Source organism: Pollicipes pollicipes, unplaced genomic scaffold (assembly GCF_011947565.3).
Source record: "Pollicipes pollicipes isolate AB1234 unplaced genomic scaffold, Ppol_2.1 Scaffold_4002;HRSCAF=4701_pilon_pilon_pilon, whole genome shotgun sequence".
Classification (NCBI taxonomy): Eukaryota; Metazoa; Arthropoda; class Thecostraca; order Pollicipedomorpha; family Pollicipedidae; genus Pollicipes; species Pollicipes pollicipes.
In genome coordinates this window covers 43,689,991-43,706,662 of record NW_023596420.1, presented here as the reverse complement: position 1 = coordinate 43,706,662, position 16,672 = coordinate 43,689,991, and the positions used below count along the sequence as shown (strand labels likewise).

Here is a 16,672-nt window from a genome sequence, read left to right as displayed (position 1 = left end):
GCCACCAGCCGCGGGCATTCCCAGTCAGGGGCAACGAGCCTCGCATAGCTAATAACTCGAATCCGCCCAGCCACGAGCGGATGAATCGAAACCCGAAGGCAGCCGCTGTAACAAACTGAACCACGAGAACGAACCAAGGGGGCCATTTGCAGCATGCAATCACATCTTTCGCAGCATCTTCACCCCACACAGAACCAAACCGAATCATTTTCAGCAAACACTAACGTGACTTGATCATACACTAACTGATCCCCGTCAAGGGTTGTACCAACAAAGACACCTGCATGCAGCTTCGCTCCCACACCGTACGCGTTTTCGTCCGAGTGGCTGCCCTCATGCCTGCGGGGGTCTGAAGATGGATTGATGGGTTTTGGACTCATCAAATATGTTCTGTCCATAAACTGTGCTGTGCGTGCAATACAAACGTTAAAATGGCCGCTGCACAAGCTGCTTATCTGGCGATGCCCTAGAACCCCTTACGAACCCACGGTAACGGCACGTGGCTTGATCGAAGCTTATCGTTGTTGGTGGGTAGGTGCCAAGGCGAAGCGCTCAGCCAGCCGCAGGGTCGAGGCTATTCTGCGGTCCCCGGGTTTACTGAATGGCACAAGAAGCTTTTTTCTTTTGCAACTGGCACCGTTCACAGAATGTACTAAAATGCGCTAATGTTTCTGCTCTCATAGTCCGTGGGATGAAGACAAAGGGGCAATGCGTGCGCCTATAACAGAATGCATGTTATCTTGTACATGGCGCAAGTCGCTCTAACGTTCCGCTGACATCGGATCCACTAAGACGGGAGACTCCCTAATCTCGGACAAGATGGCTCTCGCACGCGTGCAGACTGTGGCCTAGGCGTCTATCTCCGTCACAGTGTAGAGCTTACTTTGGATTCTGGAGAGACGGGCGCCTGCTGTACTAGCACCTCTCTGACCGGCCGACACAGACGACCTCTGTGACATGTCTGCTGTGCCAGAACCTCTCTGACCGACCGACACAGACGACCTCTGTGACGTGCCTGCAGTGCCAGCGCCTTTCTGACCGATCGACACAGACGACCTCTCTGACCTGGCAGTTTGCTGCTACCGTCGTCACTTCGCCCCGCATACAACGATTCCCTTTGATGTTGTTTTGCTGTCATTTATTGTGAGCTGCATATTGCTGCATAATAGTAGGTCTTACGCACAACCCAACGGAAGACAGCAAAAAGAATAGGTAGAAACAACTCGATCTAAAGATGCCTTACTTACCCCAGCAATAATGTTTTAATGCTTAGAGTTAGTACAGAAACCGGTTTAACATTTGAGATCAAGGCTCATCCTGGCAACACTCATTCAGGAAGGTTGAGACAGATACCAGCAAAGGGATGGAGAGCAAACCTGAAAAACGTACGAGTAGTGAAAAGGCGACCCTACATTCAATCCACTGGCTTTTGAACCCGTCGAGAAGATGGCATTCGGCATTGGTTCAGTGCTGACACAAGGATAGCGGAAAAGAGAAGCTCGACGAGCCTCTCCGTCGGCACCCTAGCTCGCCATTGGAAAGTTCCAGAGACACGGGCGGCACGAGATGTCCGCTTCAGGCGGCCCCAAGTTAATCGGACATCAAATCCACTTTTCAAACGTTCCAAAAATCCGGGACTGTAACAGATACGTAAGACAGTTAGGTCGATCGTGAAAAGCCAACAGATAACATGGTTTTAAAAGGAACAGACCACGTGCTAATAGCCACTAAAGTCCAACATCGAAAAATCGTTTATGTGTCTGGACGCCGCAAATGCTGACGGGCCGTTTGTTTGTCAATGTTTGTATTTGCCCGCACAGCACTGGAAAACTGTTTTTGATTGAAGTCCCTTCGGCAAGATTAAGATAAGATTCCGAGTACAGGATGTCATTGGCGAAATGTTTGTACTTTTGCGAGATATTTGGTGTCACATTCGTGAAATTAGAGTAATTTATGACAGACCGCAGTCACACAACACTTCAGGCTTGGTCTTGGTGTGTACTCGCGAACAGTGGCAGCGTCTGCTAGTATATGACATTCTCGGAACGTTGACATGAGAAAGCTAAGGCGCCAAAAGTTTCCAAACTTAGCAGTTGGACTCCGGGTAGTTAATACCAGGTGACAAAGTTGTACTTCAAAATATACTGTATCAGTGCTAACATCACTGACCAGTGGTGGCAGTGTTTTTTTTTTCAACGACCGCTAGATCAGTGCTCTTCACATATTTTTCAGCAAAGATTCACTATAAAGACGGTCTAAGATACAAAATAAATAGGCCTTTTTTAGTAGTCGGAATGGCGTTTCGCCCCAGAGCTTTGCGAATAGCGTGATGAGTGTGCTGCGTCGCGTTTTAAATCACCGTGCCGTTTGAGGCAGGTGGTTCGAGTGCTGGCCTCGCTGTTGGCAACTGTAGGCTCACTGCAGGACCGTGTGTACTGGCGTGTAAGTTGCTGCTGGTTGTGTTATCGCCTTGGTTATGCTCGTGCCGTGAAGGGCTCACAGCGTACAAGGACGTAGCTAAACATCGTCTGGTGTAAGGCGCTGTACGGCTCTTGAAAGATTTACCATTGAGGGCGTCCCTGGCATAAGCTTGAGAAAGGACTGGTGATTCAGGAGGCTAATCTTTTTAGGATATCCGAACTGCAGCTGCAGAGAGCAACGGAGGACCCTGAAGCCGACGTACGAGAAAATTTCATCGGGGGGGGGGGGGGGGGGCTTTCAACTGCTGAGATAAGCATCGGCTTTGGGGTGGCAGGCCGGTGGTTTTAAAACACGCATATTGTGTGTTTATACGCAGACCGTTGGCTATCAGACTTGTAAGTTTCAAGGTGCAATTCATAGCCACCCTGCTGCGTGTCACACAGTTGGGAATATCAGTCTGATATCTATCAATGAATGAGACATCACACGTTAAATAGCAAGTATACATCAGTTTGGGATGCAATCGAGACTCGCCCAAGGAGCAAAACAATGATCCTGAACTGAGCAAACTGTTGATGTTGAGTTGGTGCTATCTGGGAGTCCTGCAATGTCTGCCATATTGTCTTACGCGTATCATTTCATTGAACACCTAGCTAATGGTGGTGTTAAGTCTCTTAAAATGTCGGTGGCAAGACAAATCTTTACTATGAGCCTCAGAGCTGTTGTCAGATTTTGAGCCTTGAGCTGTCGGCAAATAAGGCCTTATGTACATGCATCTAATATAACTTTATCAAAACTTCTGCTAGATTTATTCTAAGCATCTTATTTCCCCTTTATGCCAGGGTAATTCTTATGGAATTTACTGCATGATGACCGAGCCGAAAGCGATGCTTCACAATGACCCACTGATTAACCTCCGCCATGAATCGCGCCCTCCATTCTGGCACTCTCCAGCCCGGCGCTCTCCAAAACGACCCTCTCCAGTCCGACCCTTCCCAGTCCGACCCTCCTCAGTACAGCGCTCTCCAGCTCGGCGCTCTCCAGTCCGACGCTCTCCACTCCAGCCCGCCGCTCTCCAGTCCGGCGGTCTCCAGCCCGGCGCTCTCCATTCCCCCCCCCCCCCCAGTGTGTCCCAGCCCCAACTTGCCACATGGACAGTCTGGCAGTAGCAATGCTGGGTAGGTTTGAACTAGCGTTTGGCTCAGCCTTTTCAGCACCTTGTATTTATGTCGCAAGACCCTTGAGACCAGGGTCTTTGCAACAAGGCGTATCGAGTGACGAATCTGATTCCAAACACGCTGCTGCATAATAGTCGGTCAATCTCATTTCAGTTGAGGCAGTTTGGTATTTTCTCAGTCATGCATGTGCCAATGCATCCTTTCAGGGTCTCATCCATGATTCCCGTCGCTCGGTCTGTGAAACATCCTACCCAAGGTAAGCCATCCATTCAGACCTGGACGACCCTGAGCCAGGTACCAGCGCTCCGCACCTCGTCTCCGGCGCTCCCCGCCCCAGCGCCAGCTTGTCCCGCAGGGAAAGCTCAGCAGTTGCAATGCATGAGTAAGTTTCAGCTACCATTTCTTTTAACATCATAAATGGGTCACGTGACTTAAAAATTAATTTGTATTACTGTGTGAAACAGAGTTATGCTGCGTGTCCAACTTGACGTATGAACTTTTTGAGCGTCTGAGACATGTCTTCGTTGCTCGGGCTGTGAAAGGCTGTTGAAAGAACGAAAACGCTTTTTCAGTCTAAGGCGACTCGAACACGGCGCCCACGCTCTGCGGTCCAGCCCTGGCGCTCTCCTCCTGGCGCTTGGCGCTCTGCAGTCCAGCCCAGGCGCTCTCCAGTTCGGCGCTCTCCAGCCCGGAGCAATCCTGCCCGACGCTCTCCAGCCAAGCGTTCCCTAGCCCGGTACTTCGGACACTTGGCCGCTCCAGTGCCAGACGTGTGCCCACACCAGAAACCAAAACCACCAACCAACCAGAAACCAGAAGATTGAAACACCTTATGTGTGTGCTGCCGAGACGATCACGTATCTTGAATGCGTGTCATGAATATATATGTACATAGTTGTATGTTGTTTCATTATATGTTGCACGTCAGGACCTTGATCAATAATGATGAAAAAACCAGGGATTTCCTAAGAATGTCGTTTCTACACGACCTCTGTCATTGTACATAGTTGCATGTTCTTTCCTTATATGCCGTCCAACAGACGTCATTTAAGACGTCATAATTACGTCATTCAAATCCTGCAATTTCACAAGCCATGTGGCGACCAAGACCACATACATATTTGATCGTCGAGGTGTCATATTTGGTGTTCGTGAGCACGATTTCCAGACATAATGGCCGTCAACTGGCTCTCAACCAATGTTCTGCGGGGTGCGATGGCGATTGATAAGCATATTTACTGAACAGGAATGGGACTGTCTATCAGTCTCTTTCACTTAAAAATTATGCTTATAATTTTGGGCGAGCTGCTTCGTCATATCTGAGGCTTGCTGTAACATTTTCAAGTGTGAAACATTCCCTTTAGAGTCCCCCGTGTTCTCCAAAGTCCCCCGTGATCTTCAGGCCTAAGCCGCTCTAGTTGCTGATCCGCACTCCCGCAAGGATGTGCAGACTACTACGTGCAGAACATTTCCAGGTCACCCAGGCATTGAAGACGCCATACCAGTTATTTCACGTCTGCTCTTCCATTACCATGTGGCGATCAAGGTCAAAACAAGCATACGCGTCGTGTCGTTCATACCCGCCGTTTGTGAGCACGATTTCCACCCAGCCAGCATGTTACATGGCCCACAAGGGCTAAACGTAAGGTAACTTGATTAATATCGACATGGGCTACAAGTGGGCGGCCACTACTGAGCTCCAGCTGGGTCCCAAATGAGATGCCAGCATCATGCCATATTTCTACATGCACCAGAAATGTTCGTGCCTGGCACTGCCCCATCGGAATTTACCATGACAAAAAAATTACGAAGAGGAAATGCATAAGGCAGTGGCAAAAACCTTGTTCCTCAAAGAAAACCAGGCGAATGGAATATATATATATATATATATATATATATATATATAATATATATGCAGTGATATTTCCGCAAAGTTCCTTTATCGAAACGAACGGCAAAAGTGAATTCACAATTGCCTGCCAATGATCCTATCCGGTTTCTCATGTTTGTTTTTTTTGGGACGAGGCGAGTCACATTTTTTACAGGGCACCTCTATTCAGGTGATTATAAAAAGCAACCTGCCAGCCATTACCTGCGCACAGTGCATATCTAACCAAGAATTAGAATGTGCGAAAAAACGTGTGCAAGCAAACGAATTCAAGTAGAGGCATCACGCATCACGCTTTATTCAAACATGCATATGAGTTCGAGTAAGCAAGCATTCACATTACGCATCAGTACACATGCAAACTATTTCAATAAAACAGGCATGGCGCATTCACACATCTTAGCGTCTTCAGACACTACTTTAAAAATTTAAAACGATTTTAAAGCTACCACACGTCATGCATCAAGGCACATGTGGACAACTTGGGTTCACAATCAACATGGTCTACAGGTGGGGGTGGCATCCCGCTTTATGTGGGACCGCAGATACCACCAGTGGGACCCAGACGTCATATGTGGGCTGCCCACATGTCACCGTCTTGGTTACATAGGCACATAATGTTGATGAGCTGTGTTTTCATGTCGTGTTCTGCCATGTAGTGTGGCGAATTATTTCACATGAAGTAACAGCTCGTAAGGCTGTGCTGCACATGTGGTTTGCATTGGCAGGTTCGGCCCTCGTTGACATGGGTTGCAGATGGGCTGGTGTCTAGGGCTTTATCTGGCACCTAGAAAGGCTGTAATCGTCCTGTTCACATGGACACAACACTACAGTTCTCATGTTCTGTTGTTCATATTTTGGGGCTCTTGTGTCCCGTGCAAAAAGGTAGGTGTGTCCCGCTGGTAAGGATGGGATCCACATGGCTTTGACATCGGCAAACTAGGCCCACGTTAACACGGACTGCACATGGGCTGATATTTGGACCTTATCTTGGACCCAGATGAGCTGCCTACAGCCACTGTCTTGGTCACATCGATTCATCATGTTTATGCTTTGTGTTTTCGCCTCGGGTTTCGCCTGATCTCGTACAAATTATTGCGCAACCTTGGGCAGCAGGCAAGGCTGGGCTCCAGGTATTTGTATGGCAAAGCTGGGCACACAACCGACATGGATTGTAAGTTAGGTAGTATCTTGGCTTTGCCTGGGGCTCACATGGACTGCCCACAAGCCGCCGTCTCAGGCAACATTCTTGACACCATCGCATGTGACCGATGAAACTGTTGCTGGCACTGCGCCTTTAGAATATGCACGTACGAAAGGCTCGGTATGGGAGCAAGATGTATGGAGCATAGAAACAGCCAATCGAGTATTGTTTGTATATGAGGACAAAGGTGAGTACGGCCGACCCTTTTAACCACTGTTTCTGTGAACAGTCTGTGATTTTTCTCGCGTGTTTCACGATTCCATACTGAGAAAAGTAGATGTTTCTCGACACGATTCCATACTGTGAAAAGTAGCTGCTGCTCCACACGATTCCATACTGTGAAAAAGTAGCTGCTGCTCCAGCTTTGGCTAAACATCTCCGTTCCTCTCACTATACCCTAAGTCGCGGCCGCACGCACGATACAGCTATCATACCACAGACCCCCCCTCCCCCCCCCCTATGCTGATTCGCGCCTACATGGCGACGCAAGGTGGGCACGAGTCAACGCCGCGGACGCCCGTTTTGCGCACCAGCTTCATCCCCGGCAGTGCCTGCCATGATGAACTGCCTGCACACAGCATTCTGTCGGTTTCATGAAGGGTCGGGGCCTTTTCCTGTAGGGGAGCTGGTTTCAATCTGTTCCATGCAGAGTTATATTGATTTCGATCAGAGCTATAGTGAGCTCTGTTGAATGAGAGCAGATCTCCTTTAAGTCAAGTTTATTCGGAACTCGCTTCGTGATTTATAGCTGGCCGCGACGACCAGCCTCACTACGATGGTGCGGGACTTGCGTTTTACGTTGCAGCTTTCACAAGGGATGGGATGAACACGTAGGCAGTGTAGGCTTGGACTCGCATGGGCTGCCCATAAACCACCATCTTGGCCACATGCTTGGCCCATTGCTACTATCAGCGTACACTTTTTCGCATGCTCTGGTCAAAAAAATGGCATTTTCATGGCAGTTTATCCATCGGCATGCATCCCCGGCATGCATCGTTTTCGTGTAATTTTCTGTTTATACTTTTTCAAAATAGGTCAACTGGCAATTTGTCCCAGGCTAGCCACCAAAGCTGAGTGTCTTGTATTCCGGCATGCAACCTGTTATGTACATATTCTAATGAAACAAACACTATCTTTGAGCAACCTATGTGTATGGATAGCTGCGTATAAACACATAGCAAAAACATCTTAACTCACGTTACAAATCTGCATGAGAATATGTGGGTTCTTAAAAGAGTCTTACTCTGAAAGGTATTGGCGTACAATCACAGCATACGACTTTTTCCCACTGATGTTTGCGCCCATAGTAGCACCAGGGCACTAAAATGCTAAGAAGGGGTGAACTTTTCAAAACATTTTCCGACCTTATCAGACTTTTGTTCGAAAATTCGAACGCTGGCGGAAAATTTGAAGTATGAAATTTGCCTCTTGTGCGGAGTTTGTGGAATTTTCATATCGCCGGATGGATGGCTCGAATGATCACACGGATGCAATGATCATACGGATATGCATGACTTGGAGATCTTCAGCGTGCGATTCAGGGCATGCGACAGTTGGTGTACTTCAACCGCGCACCAGAGCTCGGGATACGCGCGCCAACCCAGGCATGTGTCAACTGAAGATGCACTGGGCCCATGTCGACCAAGGAGCCCGTGTTGGCCTGGCCAACATTGGCCAGGGGCTCACTGGCCCATGTGCCCCTTGATGATCGAACTGGAGGGGGCTCAGGCGTAGCTCATCGTCGGCCCCGGGAGACCTCGCTTGGCACCCTGAGCACCGTTGAAGAGGGGAGACAAACACGTGGTCTTGCGGTGCACGGTCGGTCTATCCCGCCAGTTGTGGGAGCGCTGATCAGTTTTTTGGACACCGTTTTGCTGACAAAAGTAGTAGGGTCAGTTCAGTTTTGTTCTTTCCGGTGCGTCTTGAAGATGCTTCAGCCTCTGTCTGCAACGAAAATCCGGAATGGGACCCCAAATGAAGGTCACTGTCCCTGCATTTTCAACCAACAGAAGCCCTTCGTTCATTATTAGTTTGGAAAGATAAGACAGCTGTAAAGCCTTATTCCTTGTAGAAAAACCAGGAGAATAGAGATGTAGATCAGTTGATACTTCGGCAGCATACCTTTTTCAAAGCAATAGCAGAGGTGAATTCAAAATTGCCTGCCGATGATCCACTTCGATTCTTCATGTTTTGTTGTTGTTTGAAACAGTAAGCCACAGTTTTTACAGAGCACTAGCTTTCAGGGGACTAAACAAAGAACGATTGCAAGCCATTACCACGATACAGTGCCTATCTAAGAATTACATTATGCGAACATATGTGTGTATGCAAACACGTGTGGTTTGCGTGCTTGGTTTTTTTCTATTTCATCTCTTGATGATGGTGCCCTGTAAAAACTGTGGCTTGCTGTTTAAAAAAAGAATCGAGTGGAATCATCGGTAGGCAACTTTGAATTCACTGCTGCTATTGTTTCGATCAAAAGTGTGTTGCCGAAATATCAGCCTAACTATATTTCCATTCTCCTGGTTTTTCTTCGAGGAATGCGGCAATTACTACTGCATTATCTATGTCAATAATGTTCCTCGCTAATGTACTGAGCGACTTAGGTAGCTTAGAAAGAGATTCCTCCATCAACCTTTGTTTCCATCAGCGTCTTTGACTTCTTGATGGGTTTCATGGGAAAATTCGAAACTTTCCCAATCTTTCAACTTGACGGAAAACACCGATGGTTGCAGATCTAACGGTACAAAGGCTCGTGGCGCGACCCCACCAGCATCAAGTATCACATCTATGTAACCAGACCTCATCAACCACCCGCTTAAAAAACGAGGACGGAAGTGGCGTGATCTGTATTTCTGCACGTTTGCGGCTGGCAGGCGTGACAGCCACCCAAACACGCGGCAAAATGGCGCAGCGGCGAGCGCGGCCCACGGCGGATGGTGGTTGCGGTGGCGACTTAGATCTTGGCGCAGTGGGGGGCCCATAGGCTCCGTGTCGACACACTTGGTGTTGGCCGGACAGTATCTTGCGTTCGCAGGCCAAGTTTTGCTGTGGGCAAGTGGGCATGTCAGCGCTGTAGTTTGAGTCGATGCTTCCATTCCATGGTGGCAATGCACTCACTATGAGAGGCCATGATGGCTGAACGAGAGGCGCTGTCTGGTTTCCGGTACGTTGATGCATCGCTCGCGCTTTGTTCTGAACTATCCGACTTGTAAGACATCCGACTTGATAAGACATAACTAGTAAGACATCTGACAGTTTAATAGTTCCACATCCGCTGTGCCGAATTGGTTGGGTAAGGGACCCTCAGATCATGCTCCACATGATAAACTAGATAAGCCAGTGGGACAAAAAAACGGTCTAGCAAGGGTCGACGTCCTTTGTGGCTGGCAGCGCCATCTGTGGTTAGCATCGTCATCCTTGATGCAGAGCAGCCCCACAAGCCTAGTAACGCCATCTACATCACTTGAGCCGCTCCTAACTGTCTGTGTCCGTGATGGACGGGGAAAGAAGTCCTCAATGTCCGCACTCACTCGGGCCTGAACCACTGAAGGTGTGAAACACCACCCCCCCGGCCGCCAAACTGGTCTGGTGCCTGGCAGCGGTGCCAACCGCTCTGAACTTACACTGGCCCTTGCGGCAAAGGGGCGCCACTCGGTGTGTCGATGCAGCTCAGGCCCCGCGCGCACACGCGCACCTCGCACGTGTTGGGCAGGCAGACGGGGGAGCCATCACGGATGTAGCAGTTGGTGCCGCGGCGACAGAAGAAGTCCTTGCACGACGGCACATCTGCGGCATCGGTCAGCGAGTGTTTAGGTCACTGGCCTACCTTGCCGATCCCAACGCTGAATCGGACCAGATTCCGTTCAAACTTCAGGCACTGGGTGATGTGCTGAACCGAGTAAAAACAGCAGGTACAGAGCTGCCTAGGAAACATCGGTGACAGCGTTACAGAGGTCGTTTGTCCTGAGTGGACCATTTTCCACACCAAATTTGGGTGGCCTGTTCTTACTTGGTCCCTATGTCTAATCGGGAACAAGCTGCGTTAGCGCAGCAAATCTATCATACAAAGCACAAGAAATAAATGTACAGCGTCTTTGGAGCATGGTCCGCGCCGAACACCTGGGCAATGGCGAGACGGGCGACAGTGGCGAGTTACCAGCGGCTGGCCGCTTCACAAAGCCGTTTCTGTGAAATGAAGACAGATAAAAGTCCCAGACGGTTGCCATTCTTCATTTGGAATCCACCCTGCCGAGACAGGCCCGTGCCGAGCCATCAAGCACCGACGGCGAGTCCACTGCAGCTCCACTTCGCGGAGCATTGGAAGCCCTCGCCGATCGGCAGACGCCTGCGATGATGAGAGGTCACTGCCCTGAGTGGCCGAGGTCACCGCCCGGGGTGGCCGAGGTCACCGACCCACCAGAGGTGGCCTGACGGCAGGCCGGGATCTCTCACCTGGCACGCAGTCGGGGCCATCGGGCAGATCATTGCAGAGCTCGCCGGCGGCGCACTTGATGTCGGCGCAGGTACCTATGATCAAAGGGTAAGAGATCTTAGACACGCATGCCCCTCCCCTCTCACACAAACGTCACACACATACCATTGTGATACACATGCGGCGTTGTAACGAGACACTGAGACGATCACGGTCAGCGGGGGAAGGGAACTTGATGATGTAAGTTGGTCAGTGCATCTGCAAATGCGAGCAGTCTGGTTGGCCGTGTTCGACATTCGTGAGTGATGAAAAACGTACTGTTCGTAGTCTATTCTTCTCATCCATTTCTCGCTATTTATTCATTCCTTAACGTGGAATAAGACTGCTCTTAAGGAGTTTGATGCTAGCGGTTTTGACTGAGCATTCATACACCAAATGTAGTGAAATGCCCTGGAGCAAGCTGAGAAAAGTGAGCCACACTGGAGGATGTGCTGCTGCCTACTTATGTGTAACACAAACATGATTCAAGAAATGCCGTTCTACTTCAATTTCCTAAGAATCTTTCCTTTTTGTGTTTATTTTTCAGGTCTTCATACCACTTCGTAGACTGCCTTGCAAATATCTAGCCTCTCCTTCATCGAAGGCCCAAAACAATTTTCCTGTAGGCCTTGCACAAGCCGAAAAGGGAAATGTAAATCATATTAAAGGGAGGATACTTATATCCTAAGAAACACATAAACTTACCTGCGTAAGTGCCATGCTACTTAAATTCCGACTGTTGCTTTTTTCCTTGGACACGGTTACACCAGGACATGCTACTACTTCGTACACTGCACTGCAACTGTCGTTTATCGGATCTCCTTCCACGGAGCCATTCTTCCATGCATCCATACCACCCCGTACATCACGCCGCAAATGCCTTTCCTCACACCAATTTCGTTTAAAGCCCTTCGTCCAGAAACAGTGCGGGGAAGGGCTTTGCCATCATCGCAGATGTGAACGTCGCGGCGTAAAAAGGCAGCACTCACGTGGCACACACACGGGGCCGGTGGGGCGATCTTCACACTTCTCGTTCTCCTTGCACTTGTGTGTTTTGCAGGTAGGAACCTCTGAAAATGTTATTCAGGCATGTCAAGATATTCTTCATAGAGGCGATGTCTTAGAAGATTGAAGAATAGATAGGAGTGCATTCCAAACGATTGAATGCATTTCAGTCACACCTGTATTCTGAAAATTATCAACTTTGCAGCGTGAATGTTTATGGCGATATGGGCTGTACTGATCACCTCGTCAAACTCGGGCCGTTATGATAATGCTTGCCTAAGTCGTCAAACCGAAATGCTAACATTTAGAGGACACCTTATCTGTAAAGCTAGCAGGTCAACTTTGGAGTCAACGTGGGCTAGAATAACACCCATAGTTAGCCTCAGTGCCTTGCACTGCTCTTCACGGTAGACATATGTAACGAGGCTCTGATGGGCATTGACTGAAAGTCCGAAATTAACCATGTAACCTTATCTAAATGGTATCGTTCCTGATGACCTGTTCCCAGGTTCCACGGACGCTCCCGGCACATAGAAACACCCATACATGTGTCGATGACGCGGATTGTGTTTGCCTTCGGATGGACGGGGAAATGTTCAATACGAGGCCTCAAGCCATGAACGAGGCGGATCTGGAGACGTCTGCCAGGGGTGAGGTTCGCTTACTTGGCACGTACTTAAAAGAGGTATGCTGGGGATGGGGTCTGCTCACTCGGCCCGGACTCTAGAGAGGTCTGTCAGGGGTGGGTCTGCTTACTAGGCAGGGAATCTAGAGAGCTTGGCCAGGGGTGGGGTATGTTTGCTTGGTCCGGACTCTGGAGGGGTGTGCCAGGGGTGGGGTCTGCTTACTTGGCACGCACACCTCGCACGACTGGATTTCGCACTCGCTGTTTTCAGGGCAGGTCTTTGAGCAAGCTGCAACAATGAAGGAGAACGTTAGGCATCGGCAGAGTCCTTTTACCCTTGAGATAACTGAAAGGAAATGTTAACAAGGCGAGTTTCCCGAACACACTGAGAGCAGTGCGCATATGCAACGTTCAAATGTTTTGTCTCGGCTCGGAATGAACTCGGGTTGTATTAGGTACGTTCCTGAAGACTTTTTCGTCAGGCTCCATAGACTTCCTCTGCCCATGGAAGCGCGCTGATATTCTTTAGCACGATGTCTCGAAAGCACATATCAAGCAACTTTGAAATCTTCTGCTATCGACAGGTGGCCCACATCAGTCAGCGCCATACTCGGGCCGCTTGGTTATCACGGAGGTCAGCACCGACCACGCGCACTACATCTGGATGCAATTCGTAGGGAAGAGCACTCTGCAGTAGGCAGCCGTCCCCGAAGGGAACAAAACAGTACACTCACTTTTGGGTGTGGGCGCTGGCTGGTAAGAGTTCTGGGCGGCGGCGTAGGCCACCAGAAGGCAGAGGATAACGACGCGCATTATTGGTGCTGTATGTCGCTGGGAAGATGGGAACGGTGTCACAAAGCGCCACGGAAACGCTGTCATAGAGCGTCACCGAAACGCTGCCACAAAGCACCACAGAAACGCTGTCACAGGGCGCCATGCGAGCATTGCCTCAGGCCGCACAGAGCGCCACGGTGAAGGGTCTCGCCCGGGACGAAGCGGGATCAGGCCGAGAACGGCGCTCGGGACATAAACCTTGAGTTTGTATGCGTTCGTAATTGGGAAAGGGCAAGTTTTTTTCGGGGGTCTCCTCCATGCAGGCCTCACCCACGTAAAAACAGACAGCGGGTGAAGAGGCAAGCTGTGAACTATTCATCTGAGCTCAAAATTATAATCTTCAAACGAAACGCTCCAAAACCAAGTTTTTCACCCTGTTCATGAAAGTGAGCTCGATGTACCGAACCGACCTTGACGAGCTGGCAATACGCTTACAACCGAGTTGTTAACATATCTAGAGCACTCAGTTCCTGGCGCTCCGCGGCGCCGAATGAAGAGTGCCGCGCTATCTGCCGCGCGATCTACTAACCGGTGATGATTCGGGGTTGCCACGGGAGAGTTGGTACGCCCGTGAGCAGTCTGGCTTTATATACATTTCTCGGGTGGCAGGCCGGCGGGCACGTGCTCCACCAGGGGGGGGGGGCTCAACCCGGCCGGACGACTTTGGGCGGCACCGGCCGCACCGGCGCGCAGCAGCGCCCGCCTTCCGAGGAAACCCACAACGCTGCTCAGGCGTAGCGGCGGTGAAGCAGCGCCACTGGAAGGTTAAGTTACATGGCGAAAGACACGGGCACCGGTCAGATTATGTGCATCTGGAGAAGACGCTGCGAGCTGTTCCAATCCACAACAGGTGACATGTGGTGCGCTCATATTCAAAGTCAGACGATGACCACGCGACGTTTGTCCATGTTGCAAAGCGGGACAAAAGGAGATCACTCAGTTTCGAGGGTTGGCGACATGAGAATCGGTATTGCCATTAGATTCACAAGAAAACAAATGTTAACCCGGAAAAAGGCAGGGTCCACCGCTGGCTTGCATCGAACCTTACATGGAATCATTTTCGTCAGAAGGCACAGAACTTAGAGGTCGAAAGGCAGGACGGCCAGGTCGGGCAACATCGAACTTCGGATCAGCTACCAGCATTCGCGATAGCTCCCTTCGTATTTGTGCCTGTTTTTGGTGGCGTGCCTCAGGCAGGCCCCAGAGCCTGCCACCTAAGCACTTTGATACCAGGGCGTCCTTTCATCGGATTCAGGCGACTCTGTTGCAGGACGCCAAAAGCGGGACTCTCAGAAGCCTTACAGGGCGGCGTCCCATGGCCCCGGTACATGGTCGCTGCTGAGCTCAAACTGCCCAATCGCTATACAACGCCATGTACCCCGATATAGCTCGTCCCGTGCCCATGTAGAGTGGCACCCCTTGTCTTACACCAGTGAAATGTGGACTGGAAAGGGAGAGTCAGTCACAGTAGAGCAGAGTTATGCTGTAGTGTAAAAAGTTCCACCTTTTTCGGGGTCTGGATGCGCAGATGAAGGTGACACATCCCAAGATGCCACACCCTACTCTGCAGAGACATACAAGGGCAAACAGTTGTGTTCCCTACTTTCTTCGCTCTGTGGCTGGATGACACGGGAGGGGTTCACGCCAGTTGACGAAGACACGCTTAGGAAAGACTGGACGCTGAGTTGTACCAGTTCTGGCTTTTGCAACGCATCATGTCAATGAGCATATGACTAGAATACACGATGAATATGTTCTTTGTACTGCATACGTAAATGAAATTGTATTTGTACCTATGCGGGCAGGTTGAAAGAGAATACCAGTATTTGTATTTCAACCAGCAAGGTTAAAGGAGAAGTGCCGAAGCCATTCTAACATGCCTGGTACTCCCAAAGCAAAAACTGTGTCGCTTAAGGACGCTTTTATACCGCATGTACAGCTCCTCTGTGTACTATCCGTTAGTTCCTGACCTAAACGGCAGCAACTCCGATTTCGGGGGACACGCGTATCTCGGACATTGCCCAAAGAAAGGCCTCTCAATTTCAAGAAGGAGACCAACTCCTAGCTTCAGAAATGCCTCCGCACTATCATTTCAGTCTCCGAGACACCCGTATATTTTCGGGCAGCCCGCGAAGACAGCTCTTTCTTTTCCCACACAACCGCTGTCGTTTTCAGTGCCAAAGCATATTAGTCTGTAGAAGACGGTCACACGTCGTGTGTACTCCACACGCACCAGGCTTCACTAGCACCAAACCCCGCACGCACCAGGTGCCACACGACCGGCGCGGCGCCGCCCACCAACTGGCCCTCGAGAGGCTCTGCTCAAGTGGTCGGTCCATATCAATTTTTGGAGAATCGCAATACACGGCTCCGTGGAGTCGTAAACTTTTGAAGCATGTGCTGCTCCCACTTTTTGGAGCGATCCCAGGTAGAGCGTGGCGTCACCTTGACATCGCTGGTTTTACTAGCCGGCAACGGCTGGCCAAAGTGAACGCGTAAGCTGATCCACAAATCGGAGGACTGTGACTCAGCGAGCAGCGGTAGCTCTTCAAACCGGCGCGATATCAGTCTGCCCCAGTTGGACCCCCCCCCCCCTCCCCCACCCCCCACCCAGCCCGACTCGCCCCTTTCGGCCCACAAAAGTTGAGGCAGTCAAGCTGTTGTTATTTGTTGTTGAGCTGTCGAGCTGTGATGAGTGTGGCTGCCTCACGCCGGGACGGTTTGCCTGAAACAGATCAGCGCTGAGAACGAGACTCGGAACGAAAACTGAACGTAAAACTAGCCCACGACCAGAGGTTTTGGGCCAGCGACCTACCAATGCAGCGCTTTGGGCGACGGTCAACGTAAAATGACAAAAAATGAACTTCGTGCCCATGCGTTTGCCGCCGGTCCATGACGAGGCTGCTCACAACTTCGCTGCAGTAACTAACTAGCCACTAACAAACCATGCAGATCACAGAAATCCTCCAGGAACTATAGGACGGCATCTAGTAGACTTAATCATGGCGGTTATCTCTGCTTCGGTGTGTTAGGAGCCTGGAGG

General features: G+C 50.2%; 1 protein-coding gene across 1 annotated transcript; it reads right to left on the bottom strand.

Annotated features, from left to right (window-relative positions):
- Positions 1 to 4,172: 4,172 nt before the first annotated feature.
- LOC119094537 (spore coat protein SP60) lies at positions 4,173 to 13,621 on the bottom strand. Its single transcript, XM_037217596.1, has 6 exons — positions 13,530 to 13,621; positions 13,019 to 13,084; positions 12,155 to 12,235; positions 11,147 to 11,221; positions 10,318 to 10,480; positions 4,173 to 4,308 (listed from the first exon to the last, which is right to left on the bottom strand). Exons 1-6 carry the CDS (start codon positions 13,606 to 13,608, stop codon positions 4,173 to 4,175), a joined length of 600 nt encoding a protein of 199 aa, XP_037073491.1. The 5' UTR covers positions 13,609 to 13,621.
- Positions 13,622 to 16,672: the final 3,051 nt, after the last annotated feature.